This window comes from Eumetopias jubatus, unplaced genomic scaffold (assembly GCF_037043125.1).
Source record: "Eumetopias jubatus isolate StellerSeaLion01/CBP00866 unplaced genomic scaffold, mEumJub1_p1.0 scaffold_4, whole genome shotgun sequence".
Lineage (NCBI taxonomy): Eukaryota > Metazoa > Chordata > Mammalia > Carnivora > Otariidae > Eumetopias > Eumetopias jubatus.
The window spans coordinates 30,052,945-30,065,961 of NW_028274810.1; the positions used below are offsets into that span (position 1 = coordinate 30,052,945).

At 36.2% G+C, this 13,017-nt stretch overlaps 1 protein-coding gene across 2 annotated transcripts in view; it reads right to left on the bottom strand.

The window, feature by feature from the left end:
- BRDT (bromodomain testis associated) overlaps positions 1–13,017 on the bottom strand; it is a 67,547-nt gene that overhangs the window by 11,298 nt on the left and 43,232 nt on the right. For both annotated transcript variants that reach the window (XM_088022941.1, XM_028087644.1), the window contains 2 exons: positions 2,522–2,727; positions 1,565–1,739 (listed from right to left, as the gene is read on the bottom strand). In XM_088022941.1, the coding sequence (XP_087879067.1) occupies positions 1,565–1,739; positions 2,522–2,727 (381 nt within the window). The remainder of the gene's footprint in view (positions 1–1,564; positions 1,740–2,521; positions 2,728–13,017) is intronic.

Genomic DNA, 13,017 nt, shown 5'->3' on the forward strand with positions numbered 1-13,017 from the left:
AATGCAAAGTGGTATTGCATTACTCACAGGAACACTGTGTTAAGCTAAAGTATATACTACAAAACCTAAAGCAACCATCAAATAACAAAGTGTCACTGATAATAAGCCAATTAAGCAAATAAAATAGAATCATAAAAATACATGATTAGAAGAATGTAGGAAAAAAAGAACTAACAAGAACAAACAGAAAAGAAATAAGATGTTGCACTTAAACTCAACCTATCAATACTGAATGTAGTTAGTCTAAAGACTTGTATAACAGGCAGAGATTGGATTTAAAAAAACAAAAAAAGGAAGACCTCACTACATGTTGCCTACATGAAACTCACTTTAAATATCAAAATGCAGATAGGTTAAAAGTAAAAGGAGGAAAACATTTTTTACACCATGCCAATATAAGTCATACAAAAGGTGAAATGGATATGTTTCCGAGTAAATTTCAGAGTAAATAATATCATCAAGAATCAAGAAGATCATTTTGTAATGAAAAGGGGATTAATCAAGAGGACGTAAAAATCCTAAATGTTTAGGTATCTAACAGTACACTTTCCAAAATAGATTAAATAAAACTGACAGAATTACAAGGATAAAAAGACAAATCTACAACTATATAATCATAGATGGCAATGCCGCCTCTCAATATTTGATAGAATAAGCAGGCAGAACATCAGCAAGAATATAGACAGGAGTCTTGAACAACACTATCAACCAACTTGGCCTGTTTAATACTCTACTCAACAGCAGAATACACATTCTTCTCATGTGCACACAGAATATTTACCAATGTAGACCATAATGTGGACCATTAAAAAAAGTCTTAATGAATTTAAGATGTTATATATTTTTTACTACAGTGGAATTCAATTAGAAATCACTAACAGAAATTACTAGCCAGAAAATTCCCAAATATTTGGAAACTAATATACTTCTAAATAATCCATGGATGAAAGAATCAATTCTAGTTTTTAAACATTATTTTCTGTATATCAAGACTCTTAAACATGTCAGTTTTTTTTCCTTTCCAATTTAAGATATAATTGACTTATAATACAAGTCAACTTCTTTATCTAGTGTTCAACTAAAACACCAATCTGGGATAGATGGCATAACTTTTGGCCACAAGTTATCAATAGTTCATGGATTTTTTCAAGAGTTAATAACAGTACGTGATAAACCACTCTACTTATGTGCCAATAATGTTCCTTTGTGTTTATTACTACATGTAAATTCATTCCATCTTCACAACAGGTATTATTATTCCCACTTTATAGACAAGGAAATTGAGGCACAGAGAGGGTAAATAAATTGCCCAAGCCCAAAAGTCTAGTAAATGGCAGAACTAGGATTTGAACCTACATAGTCTAGTAGCTCCATGACCATACATTATGATTACACTCTGTGTCTCTAACTATAAAATATTTATTTTAGGCTCTGATTTTAGAATTCAATCCTCACTAAAAATGTAAATCCAGTCAATGAAAACTACCCTGAATGTATCTTTGAACCTGTAGAAGATACTGCTGTTAAATCTTTCCTTAGATTTAGTAAACTAATATTTACTTACTGCTTCTCTCCTCCTCCGCTCTTGTTCTTTCTCCCTTGCTAAATTACGGTCTTTGAGAAGCCAGAGTTTGTATTTATCTTGAGCTTCCGAAGACTGCTGATGTTCTTTCTGTTCTTCTCCAAGGTACTGGTTTTGCGTCTTATTTGAAAAAGATTCTTGAGTGAAGCCAAGTTCCCTTAAAGAAACAGTATAGCTCAAAGTAGGTTTCAAGTTCCTTAAAAGTTTTCATGACAAAGATATGTTAAATTACAAATATAAAGCAATGTTTTGGATCCCCTTTTTCATATGTTATGTCAAATTTTGCAAAGGCAATCTATATTAACAAAGAGAAGGTTATGGAAACTAACCAAGGTGTACTACTATATTCTTTCACACAGAATGGAAACAAGACATTTTTGGAAAATAATGATATCATTATGATTTAGTTATATTAGTATCTTTAATAGCTTAATCACTTGATAATTTCTATCCTCTTCAAAGTAGATGTTACTTGTCAGTTAAAAAAATCAATAAAAATGTACTTTTTGCAATCGTAATTGGCTTTGTGTTCTACTAAATGGCTAAATCATGATCACTTGACAAAAAAGAAATATATTTAAAATTACATGTCTACCATAGGGAATGGAGATTGCTACACATAATCAATGCAAGCAGACATGAATGAATATTTGAATAAATAAAAGGAAGTTGAAGGGTGCCTGGCTCAGTCAGTTAAGCGTCTGCCTTCAGCTTAGGTCATGATCCCAGGATCCTGGGATCGAGCCCTGTACTGGGCTCCCTGCTCAGCGGGGAGTCTGCTTCTCCCTATGCCCCTCAACCTGTTCTTATGTGCGCGTTCTCTCTCTCAAATAAATAAATAAAAATCTTTAAAAATAAAATAATAAATAAAAGGAAATTGATAAATGAAAAAAAAAAAAAAAGACTATCTCCCAGCCTCTAATCCAGTAAATTACAGACCTCTGATTTTCTTGAAATATTTTTGGTTCCTTTGTATTCTGTTCCAGATGTTTCCGTATTAGTTCCTGTGTTCGAGCTTTTATTTCTTTTTCTATTGCTGCTTTTCTAAATTGGTTGAAGAGCTCATCTGAGGATTTCAGTACACCAGATGTTTTGACTGGTTTGCCTAAACTTTTCCAAGAGTCTGCATTCTTGATCTTTATATCCTAAAAAAAATATTTGATTTAGTTTGTGTCTAGATGTCAACCACATTTTGGAAGGAAAACAGTATTTTTTGATACAGTAATAGATCAAATTAAGATTCCAAGGTCTTCATGTAATTTTATCTAATTATGAAAAATATGAAAATATGATAAAAGATAAACTAAACTCATTAATCATCTAAGACCAAATTAAAAGAGAATGCTTACCAATGATTTCAATTTAATGTACATATACAGTTGACCGCTGAACAACATGGGGATTAGGGGTGCTGACACCTGCATAGTCAAAAGTCCATGTATAACTTCTGACTCCCTGAAAAAACTACTAATTGTTGACTGGAGGCCTTAACCAGTAACATTAGCAGTCGATTAACATGTATTTTCTGTTATATGTATTATATACTATATTCTTGTAATAAAGTAGGCTAGAGAAGAGAAAACGTTCCTGAGAGAATTGTAATGAAGAGAAAATATATTTACAGTACTGTATTATATTTGAAAAAGCTGACTTATTATAAGTGGACCCAACAGTTCAAACCTGTGTTGTTCAAGGGTCAACTCTAACACAGAGTATGAGAATTTGCAAGGAATATAAAACTAAGTAAACCAGTCATGTAAAAAAAGATATTTATGGTCTCATATGAAAAATAAACCAAATATACAAATCATTAATAAGAGGCAAAGAAAGATGATGCCATAAGAATGGCACAGTATTTGCTGGGAACCTTCTGACATACCTTTGTCTTTCCTTTCTCAAAAAATTAACTGACTGTGACCACTCTTCTTAAATGAGTTCTATCATGATCTAGATCCGTGCAACCCAATAGAAATATATGTAGTTTAAAATTTTCCAGTACAGGGGTGCCTGGGTGGCTCGGTTGGTTGAGTGTCCAACTCTTGGGTTTCAGCTCAGGTCATGATCTCAGGGTCATGGGATCGAGCCCTGAGTCAGGCTCTGTGCTCCCTGAGTCTGCTTGAGAGTCTCTCTCTCCCTGTGCCCCCCCCCCCCGCACTCATGCGCACACATGTGCACACACTCGCACACTCTCTTTCTCAAGTGAATAAATAAATCTTTAAAAAATAAAAAATAAGATTTTCCAGTACAGGGATTATATCTGGAAGAAGGCAGAGTAGGAGGATCCTAAGCTCACCTTGCCACATGGATACAAATAGATAACATACACATCAGTGTAAATAACCCAGAAAATAACCTCAAAGACTGGCAGAACAGACTCTACTCAGCTAAATATAGAGAAGAGGCCACAGTAGGGTAGAAAGGGCCGAGAGATGGTGGGGAACTAAACAGACCCACTGGACTCTCTGTGGGACTGTCTGTGGGAGGGAGGAATGCTGAGCATGGGCAGGGGAAAGAAACAGACACCCTAGGCACCAGGAAGATGAACCACAATATTTGGCTTTCAAAACCAGAGAGGCAGAATCTCATTAAGTTCTTATAATCAGCAGGTCTTTAACACTTGGAACATTAAAACTCAGAGGGCTCTGTGGGAGAAATGGGAGAGTACAGTCCAAGTCCTTAAAGATGAGTACAACAAACAGCACTGTGGAGATACAGCAATAGAAACACCAGTTTGAAAAACACTTGGTATACATACATATATATCATCTCAGAGTATGTGCTTGAGATGAGTTAGAGGGGCAGGAATCAATGACAGACTTCTCCAGGAACAAAGGAGTTCGTCTGTACCATTTCCCCTCCCCTCACCCCCAGCTTAGACACCGGAACCAGCATGACCACAACATTCTCCATATAACTTGCTAACACCCCTCGCTCTGTCCCCATGCTTCTGCAAACCTGCACCCTAAAACCCAGCTTGCCTTGATCTCAGTCCAGTGAACTTAAGTGGCTCTTGCTGGCACCATGCCCTACCCTGCATTCTCCTGTGTACCTGCCCCCTCCAATATGCCCTTGGCAAAAGACAATACAAAGTGATGCCACAAGCCTGGCAGTATACAAGCAGCCCTGACAGAGACCAGTACCACTCCAAAGTGACCACTACCCCGGGGAGAGGGGAAGATAAACACACATATACGCCAGTCCATCTAGTCTGGCTGCAGGACCCAACCACCAGTGAAAGCTCATCAGGGCAAAACACAGGGAAAGCACCCAGCAGTTCTATGCTACTGCCTCTATGGCAAATGCCTGGTCTGACTCAACTCAAACCTGAGGAAACCGAAGACTGGCTCACTAACAAACTGGAACCAAATCCTGCCTACAACAGGCAAAGTGAGCCACTGCAGATAACTGGACTGAAGGCAAATGTCACTTAGCCATAACTGTAGGCCCTATATAATGCATATAGGAGACACCCCTGAAATGCCAGTTTCTGGTGAACAGGGGACACTGCACTGCAGAGCACTATAGGACCTCTTCTTCAAAAGCCCATTACTTTCAAGTGAAGGAGATGTAGCTGACTTTCATAATACAAAGAAACAGAACTAGACAAAATGAGAAGGAAGAGGAATATGTCCCAAATGAAAGAACAGGACATAGGAAGAGACCTAAAATGAAACCGGTAAGTAATATGACTGATTGAGAATTTAAAGTATTGGTCATAAAGATACTCACTGGATTTCAGACAAGAGTGAAAGACCTCAGTGAAAGCATTAAGAAAGAGAAAACATAAAAAAAAGGAACCAACCAGAGAAGAGGCACTCAGTAAGTGAAATTAAAAATAAACTAGAAGGAAGAAATAGTAGGCTAGCGGAATCAAAAGAACAGATCAGCAACCTGGAGGATAGAGTGATGGAAAAAAATCAAGCTGAAAAGGAGAGAGAGAAAAAAAATAGTAATAATAAAAGATACCACCAAGCATAATAACATTCATATTATAGGAATCCCAGAAAGAAAAGAGACAGAAAAGTGGGGAGAAATTTTATTTGAAGAAATAATAACTGAACACTTCCCAAATATGGGGAAGGAACCAGAAATCCAGATCCAAGAGGCACAGGGAGCCCCCCCAAAAAATCAATCCAATGAGGTCCATACCAAGACACATAGTAATTAAAACTGCAAACTATGGTTTTAAAAGCTTCAGGAGAAAAGAAAACACAAGAGAAAACCCCATAAGGATATCAGCTAATTTTTCAGCAGAAACTATATAGTCAAGAAGAAAGTGGCATGATATATTCAACATGCTGAAAGAAAAAAAAATCTGCAATCAAGAATACTCTATCCAGCAAGCCTATTATTCAGAAAAAGGAGAGAGAGTTTCCCAAAGAAAAGTTAAAGGAATTCATCACCACTAAACCAGCCCTGTGAGAAATATTCAAAGGGACTGTTTGAGTGGAAGAAAGACCATAAGTAGGAGTAAAAAAATAGGAAGCACAAAAGCAGTAAAATTAAGTATAGCTATAAAAATCAGTCAAGGGATTCACAAAATAAAAGGATGTAAGGTATGACACCGTATACCTAAAACTTAGTGTTGTGGGGTGGGGGGTGGAGAGGAGTAAAGAACAGGTTCAGCCTAAAGGACCATCAACTTAATATACACTGCTATATGCATAAGATGTTATATACAAACTTAATAGTAAAGAAAAATAAAAACCAGTAATAGATATGCAAAAAAATAGAGAAGAGAATCCAAGTCTATCCCTAAAGAAAGCCAGCAACCATGTGAGAAGAGAACAAGAAAAATCAGGAACAGGGAAGACCTACAAAAATAACCATAATACAAGCAACAAAATGGCAGTAAGGCCATACCTATCAATAATTACTTTGAATGAAAATGGACTAAATGCTCCAGTCAAAAGACAAAGGGTGATGGAATGGATAAAAGGGCAAGACTCACCAATATGCTGTCTCCAAGAGATTAATTTCATACTAAAGACACATGCAGACTGAAAGTGAAGGGATGGAAAATCATTTATCATGCAAATGGAAGAGAAAGGAAAGTCAGGGGAGCAATACTTGTATTGGACAAAACAGACTTTATTTTTTTTCAATTTTTAAAAATTTAGTGTGGTATATTTATTGCAATAGATTCCTATACAGCAGTGGTTCTCAAAATGTGATCCATGGATCCTTAAAGGTACTGAGACATTTTTAGGAGGTCCGCAAGATCAAAACTGTTTCCATAATAATACTGAGACATTACTCACACCGTTTTCACTGTGTTGACATTTGCCCTCATGGTACAAAAGTAATGGTGGGTAAAACTGCTGGTCATGAAAACATCGCAATTAGTTACCTCAAACTGTACAAATAGTCATTAGTCATTGTATTCTTTACTGCCACACATTTTCAGTGTGGAAAAAAAAATCCACTGTACTTAATATTCCTGTTGAAGCTATAGTTATTTCATTAAATGTCTACCCTGTAATGCCCCTCTTTTATTTTTTAACTCTTAATTCAAAATTTTTTTATTAACAAATAATGTATTATTTGTTTCAGGGGTACAGGTCTGTGATTCATCACTCCTACACAATACACAGCACTCACCACAACACATACCCTCCAAAATCCATCATCCAGCCCCCCTATCCCTCCCACCCGCCCTCCACTCCAGCAACCCTCTGTTTCCTGAGACCAAGAGTCTCTTATGGTTTATCTTCCCCCTCTGGTTTCATCTTGTTTTATTTTTTCCTCTCTTCCCCTTTGATCCTGTTTAGTTTCTTAAATTCCACATAGGAGTGAGATCATATGATAATTGTCTTTCTCTGACTTATAATACCCTCTAGTTCCATCCACATCATCGCAAATGGCAAGATTTCATTTTTTTTGATGGCTGAGTAATATTCCATGGTATACATAGACCACATCTTCTGAATCCATTCATCTGTCAATGGACATCTGGGCTCTTTCCATAGTTTGGCTATTGTGGACATTGCTGTTATAAACATTGGGGTGCACGTGCACCTTCAGATTACCAACTTGTATCTTTGGGGTAAATACCCAGTAGTGCAATTACTGTGTTGTAGGGTAGCTCTATTTTCAACTTTTTGAGGAACCTCCATACTGTTTTCCAGAGTGGCTGCACCAGTTTGCAGTCCAACCAACAGTGTAAGAGGGTTCCCCTTTCTCTGCATCCTTGCCAACATCTGTCATTTCCTGACTTGTTAATTTTAGACATTCTGACTAATGTGAGGTGGTATCTTATTGTGGTTTTGATTTGTATTTCCCTGATGCCGAGTGATGTTGAGCACTTTTTCATGTGTCTGTTGGTCATTTGGATGTCTTCCTTGCAGAAACGTCTGTTCATGTCTTCTGTCCACTTCTTGATTGGATTATTTGTTCTTTGGGTATTGAGCTTAAGTTCTTTATAAATTTTGGATACTAGCTCTTTATTTGATATGCCATTTGCAAATATCTTCTCCCATTCCATAGGTTTCCTTTTAGTTTTGTTGACTGTTTCCTTTGCTGTGCATAAGCTTTTTATCTTCATAAAGTCCCAATAGTTCATTTTTGCCTTTGCTTCCCTTGCCTTTGGCGATGTTTCCAGGAAGAAGTTACTGTGGCTGACGTCGAAGAGGTTGCTGCCTGTGTTCTCCTCAAGGATTTTGATGGATTCCTGTCTCACATTTAAGTCTTTCATCCATTTTGAGTCTATTTTTGTGTAAGGTGTCAGGAAATGGTCCAGTTTCATTCTTCTGCATGTGGCTGTCCAATTTTCCCAATATCATTTGTTGAAGAGACTTTTTTCCATTGGATATTCTTTCCTGCCTTGTCAAAGATGAGTTGACCATAGAGTTGGAGGGGCCATTTCTGAGGTTCTCTATTCTGTTCCACTGATGTGTCTGTTTTCATGCCAGTGCCATGTTGACTTGATGATTACAGCTTTGTAATAGAGCTTGAAGTCCAGAAATGTGATGCCACCAGCTGTGGTTTTCTTTTTCACCCATTCCTTTGGCTATTTGGGGTCTTTTCTGGTTCCATACAAATCTTAGGATTATTTGTTCCAGCTCTGTGAAAAAAATTGATGGTGTTTTGATAGGGATTGCACTGAATGAATAGATTGCTCTAGGTAGCATAGACATTTTTGTGTGTGTGTGATTTTTAAAATATTTTTTATTATAATCTTTTTTTATTATGTTCAGTTAGCCAACATATAGTACATCATTAGTACCATGTTGAACAGCAGTGGTGATAGTGGACATTACTGCTGTGTTCCTGACCTTAGGGGAAAAGCTGTCAGTTTTTCCCCACTGACAAGAATATTCGCTGTGGGTTTTTCATAGATGGCTTTTAAGAAAGGATGCTGTACTTTGTCAAATGCTTTTTCTGCATCTATTGAGAGGATGATATGGTTCTTATCCTTTCTTTTATTAATGTAGTGTATCACATTGATTGATTTGCAGATGTTGAACCAACCTTGCAGGCCAGGAATAAATCGCACTCGGTCGTGGTGAATAATCCTTATAATGTACTATTGGATCCTACTGGCTAGTATTTTGGTGAGAATTTTTGCATCCATGTTCATCAGGGATATTGGTCTGTAATTCTCCTTTTTGGTGGGGTCTTTGTCTGGTTTTGGGATCAAGGTAATGCTGGCCTTATAAAATGAGTTTGGAAGTTTTCCTTCCATTTCTATTTTTTGGTAAAGTTTCAGAAGAATAGGTATTAATTCTTCTTTAAATGTTTGGTAGAATTCCCCTGGGAAGCCATCTGACCCTGGGCTCTTGTTTGTTGGGAGATTTTTGATTACTGCTTCAATATCCTTGCTGGTTACGGGTGGACAAAACAGACTTTAAAACAAAGACTGAAACAAGAGACAAAGGACACTATATAATCATAAAGGGAACAATTCAACAAGAAGATATAACAATTGTACGTATTTATGCACCCAACATGGGAGCACCCAAATACATACAGCAGCTAATAACAAAGTAATCAGTAGCAATACAACATTTAACACCCCACTTACATCAAGGATAGATCATCCAAACACAAAATCAACAAGGAAACAATGGCTTTGTATTACACATTGGATCAGATGGAGCCAACCGATATATTCAGAACATTCCATCCTAAACTAGCAGAATACACATTCTTTTCAAGTGCAAACACAGCACCCTCCAGTATAGATCACATGTTAGGCCACAGAATAAATCTCAACAAATTCAAAAAGATCAAAGTCATGTCATACATCTTTCCTGACCAAAACATTATGAAACTAGCAGTCAACCACAAGAAAAAATCTGGAAAGAACACAAATACATGGAGGTTAAGTATCATGCTACTAAGCAATCAATGTGTCTACCAAGAAATCAGAGGAAATAAAAAAATAGAGACAATGAAAATGAAAACACAATGGTCCAAAATCTTTGGGATGCTAAGAGGGAAGTTTTTAGCAATACAGGCCTACTTCCAGATGCACGAGAAATCTCAAATAGACAGCCTAACCTTACACCTAAAAAAGCTAGAAAAATAACTACAAAGAAAGCCTAAGGTCAGCAGAAGGAAGGAAATGATAAAGATTAGAGGAGAAATAAATGAAATAGAAACCTTTCCCCTAAGATCAGGAAAAAGACAAGGATGTCCACTCACCACTTGTATTCAACATAGTTGGAAAGTCCTAGTTTTAACAATCAGACAAGAGAAAAATAAAAGCCATCGCCATTGGTAAGGAAGTAAAACATTCACTATTTGCAGATGACATGATACCATATTTAGAAAACCCCAAATACTTCAAGAAAAAAACTACTAGAACTGATAAATGAATTCAGTAAAGTCACAGGGTACAATAAAATCAATATACAATATACAAATTAAACTCAATATACAGAAATCCACTGCATTTCTATACACTAATAATGAAGTATCAGAAAGAGAAACTAAGAAAACAATCCCATTTACAATTGCACCAAACATAGTAAGACATCTTAGGAATAAACTTAACCAAGGAGGTAAAAAACCTGTACTCTAAGAAGTATAAAATACTGATAAAAGAAACTGAAGATGACACAAACAAATAGAAAGGCATTTCATGCTCATGGACTAGAAGGAAAAATATTGTTAAAACGTCCACACTACCCAAAGCAATTTTTGATTTAATGCAATCCCTATGAAATACTAACAGCATTTTCCATAGAGCTAGAAAAATAATCCTAAAATGTGTATGGAACCAGGGGTGCCTGGGTGGCTCTGTTGGTTAAGCATCTGCCTTCAGCTCAGGTCACAATCCTAGAGTCCCAGAATCGAGCCCCTCATTGAGCTCCCTGCTCAGCAGGAAGTCGGCTTTTTCCTCTACCCCTCACCCCACTCCTGCTCTCTCTCTCTCTCTCTCTCGCTCTCTCTCAAATAAATAAAATCTTTATAAAAAATCTGTATGGAACCAAAAAGATCCCAAATACCCAAAGCAATCTTGGACAAGAAGAACGAAACTGGGAGTATCACAATCCCAGGTTTCAAGATATACTATTAAGCTACAGCAATTAAAATAGTATGGTACTGTCACAGAAACAGATACAACGATCAATAGAACAGAATATAGAGCCCAGAAATAAACCAATGATTAATCTTTGACAAAGGAGGCAAGAATATGCAATGGGAGAAAGACAGTCTCTTCAACAAATGGTGTTGGGAGAACTGGACCACTTTCTTACACCATACACAAAAAATAAGCTCAAAATGGATTAAAGACCTAAATGTGAAACCTGAAACCATAAAAATCCTTGACAAGAGCATAGGCAGTGATTTCTCTAACATCAGCCACAGAAACATTTTTCAAGAGCTGTCTCCTGAGGCAAGGGAAACAAAAGCATAAATAAACTATTGGGACTATATAAAAAATAAAAGCTTCTGCACAGTAAAGGAAACAGTCAACAAAACTAAAAGACAACCTACTGAAGAGAAGATATTTGAAAATGACATATCCAGTAAAGGGTCAGTATCCAAAATATATAAAGAACTTACACAACTCAAAACCAAAAAACCCCCAAATAATCACATTTAAAAATGGACAGAAGATATGAACAGACATTTCTCCAAAGACGACATCCAGATGGCCAACAGACACATGAAAGATCCTCAACAGCACTCATCATCAGTAACATGCAAATCAAAACCACAATGAGATATCACCTCATATCTGTCAGAAATGCTAAAATAAAAAACACAAGAAACAACAAATGCTGGTTGAGGAGTAGAGAAAAAGGGATCCTTGTGTACTATTTTTGGCAGAAAAGCAAACTGGTACAGCCACTGTGTAAAACAGTATGAAGGGTCCTCAAAAAAATAAAAAACAGAACTACTCTATATTCCAGCAATTCTGTTACTGGGTATTTACCCAAAGAGTATGAAACACGGATTCCAAAAGATGAATGTACCCCTATTTTTACTCCAGCATTATTTACAATAGCCAAGTTGTGAAAGCAACCCAAATGTCCACTGATAAATGGATGAATAAAGAGGTGATATATATATTACATATAATATTCTATTATAGATATGTTATATATATCTACTATATATATATCATATGAGAAATCACTCATATGTGGAATTTAAGAAACAAAACAAAGAAAAAAAGAGACAAACCATAAAAACAGACTCAACTATTGAGAACAAGCAGATGATTACTAGAGGGGAGGTGGAAGGGGGGGATGGGTGAAATACCCGAGGGAGATTAAGAGTACATTTATCATGACGAACACTGAATAATGTGAATTGTTGAATCACTACATTGTACACCTGAAACTAATATAACACTGTATGTTAACTCTACTGGAATTAAAAGTAAAAAAAAATCTGCCAGTACATTAAAAAGTTAAAAAAATATATAACATTTTATGTATTTATCCAAATATACCCAAAGCATTATTATTTCAACATGCACTAACTGTAAAGTTTGAAGATAATTTTATATTTTTTATAAATCTTCCAAATTGGTGTTTATTTTATATTTATAGCACATCTCAATTTGAATGCTAAATTGATTAGAAACAATTGATTTACAATCACATTTCATAAAATATATAGTTGAAAAAGTAGATATGCACAATCAAGCTATTATTCCAAACATACTTAAGTTTTCCAGTAACTCAACTGAGTATCAGTTTTGAAATTTGATTTAAAAATAAGGTTTAAAACTCAGCTCCTCAGTTGCACAAGCCACATTTCAAGGGCTCCATAACCATATGTGGTTAGTGGCTACCATATTGGACACTGGACAATGCAAGTCTAGAAGGCCCTTCTAAGAGTTAAAGTGCCACATTCTCCAGTACAGATCATATGTTATACCGTAAAACAAGTCTGAATAAATGTAAGAGAACTGAACTTGTATCAAGCATTATTCCTGACCACAATAGTATGAAACTAGAAATCAATTACAAGAT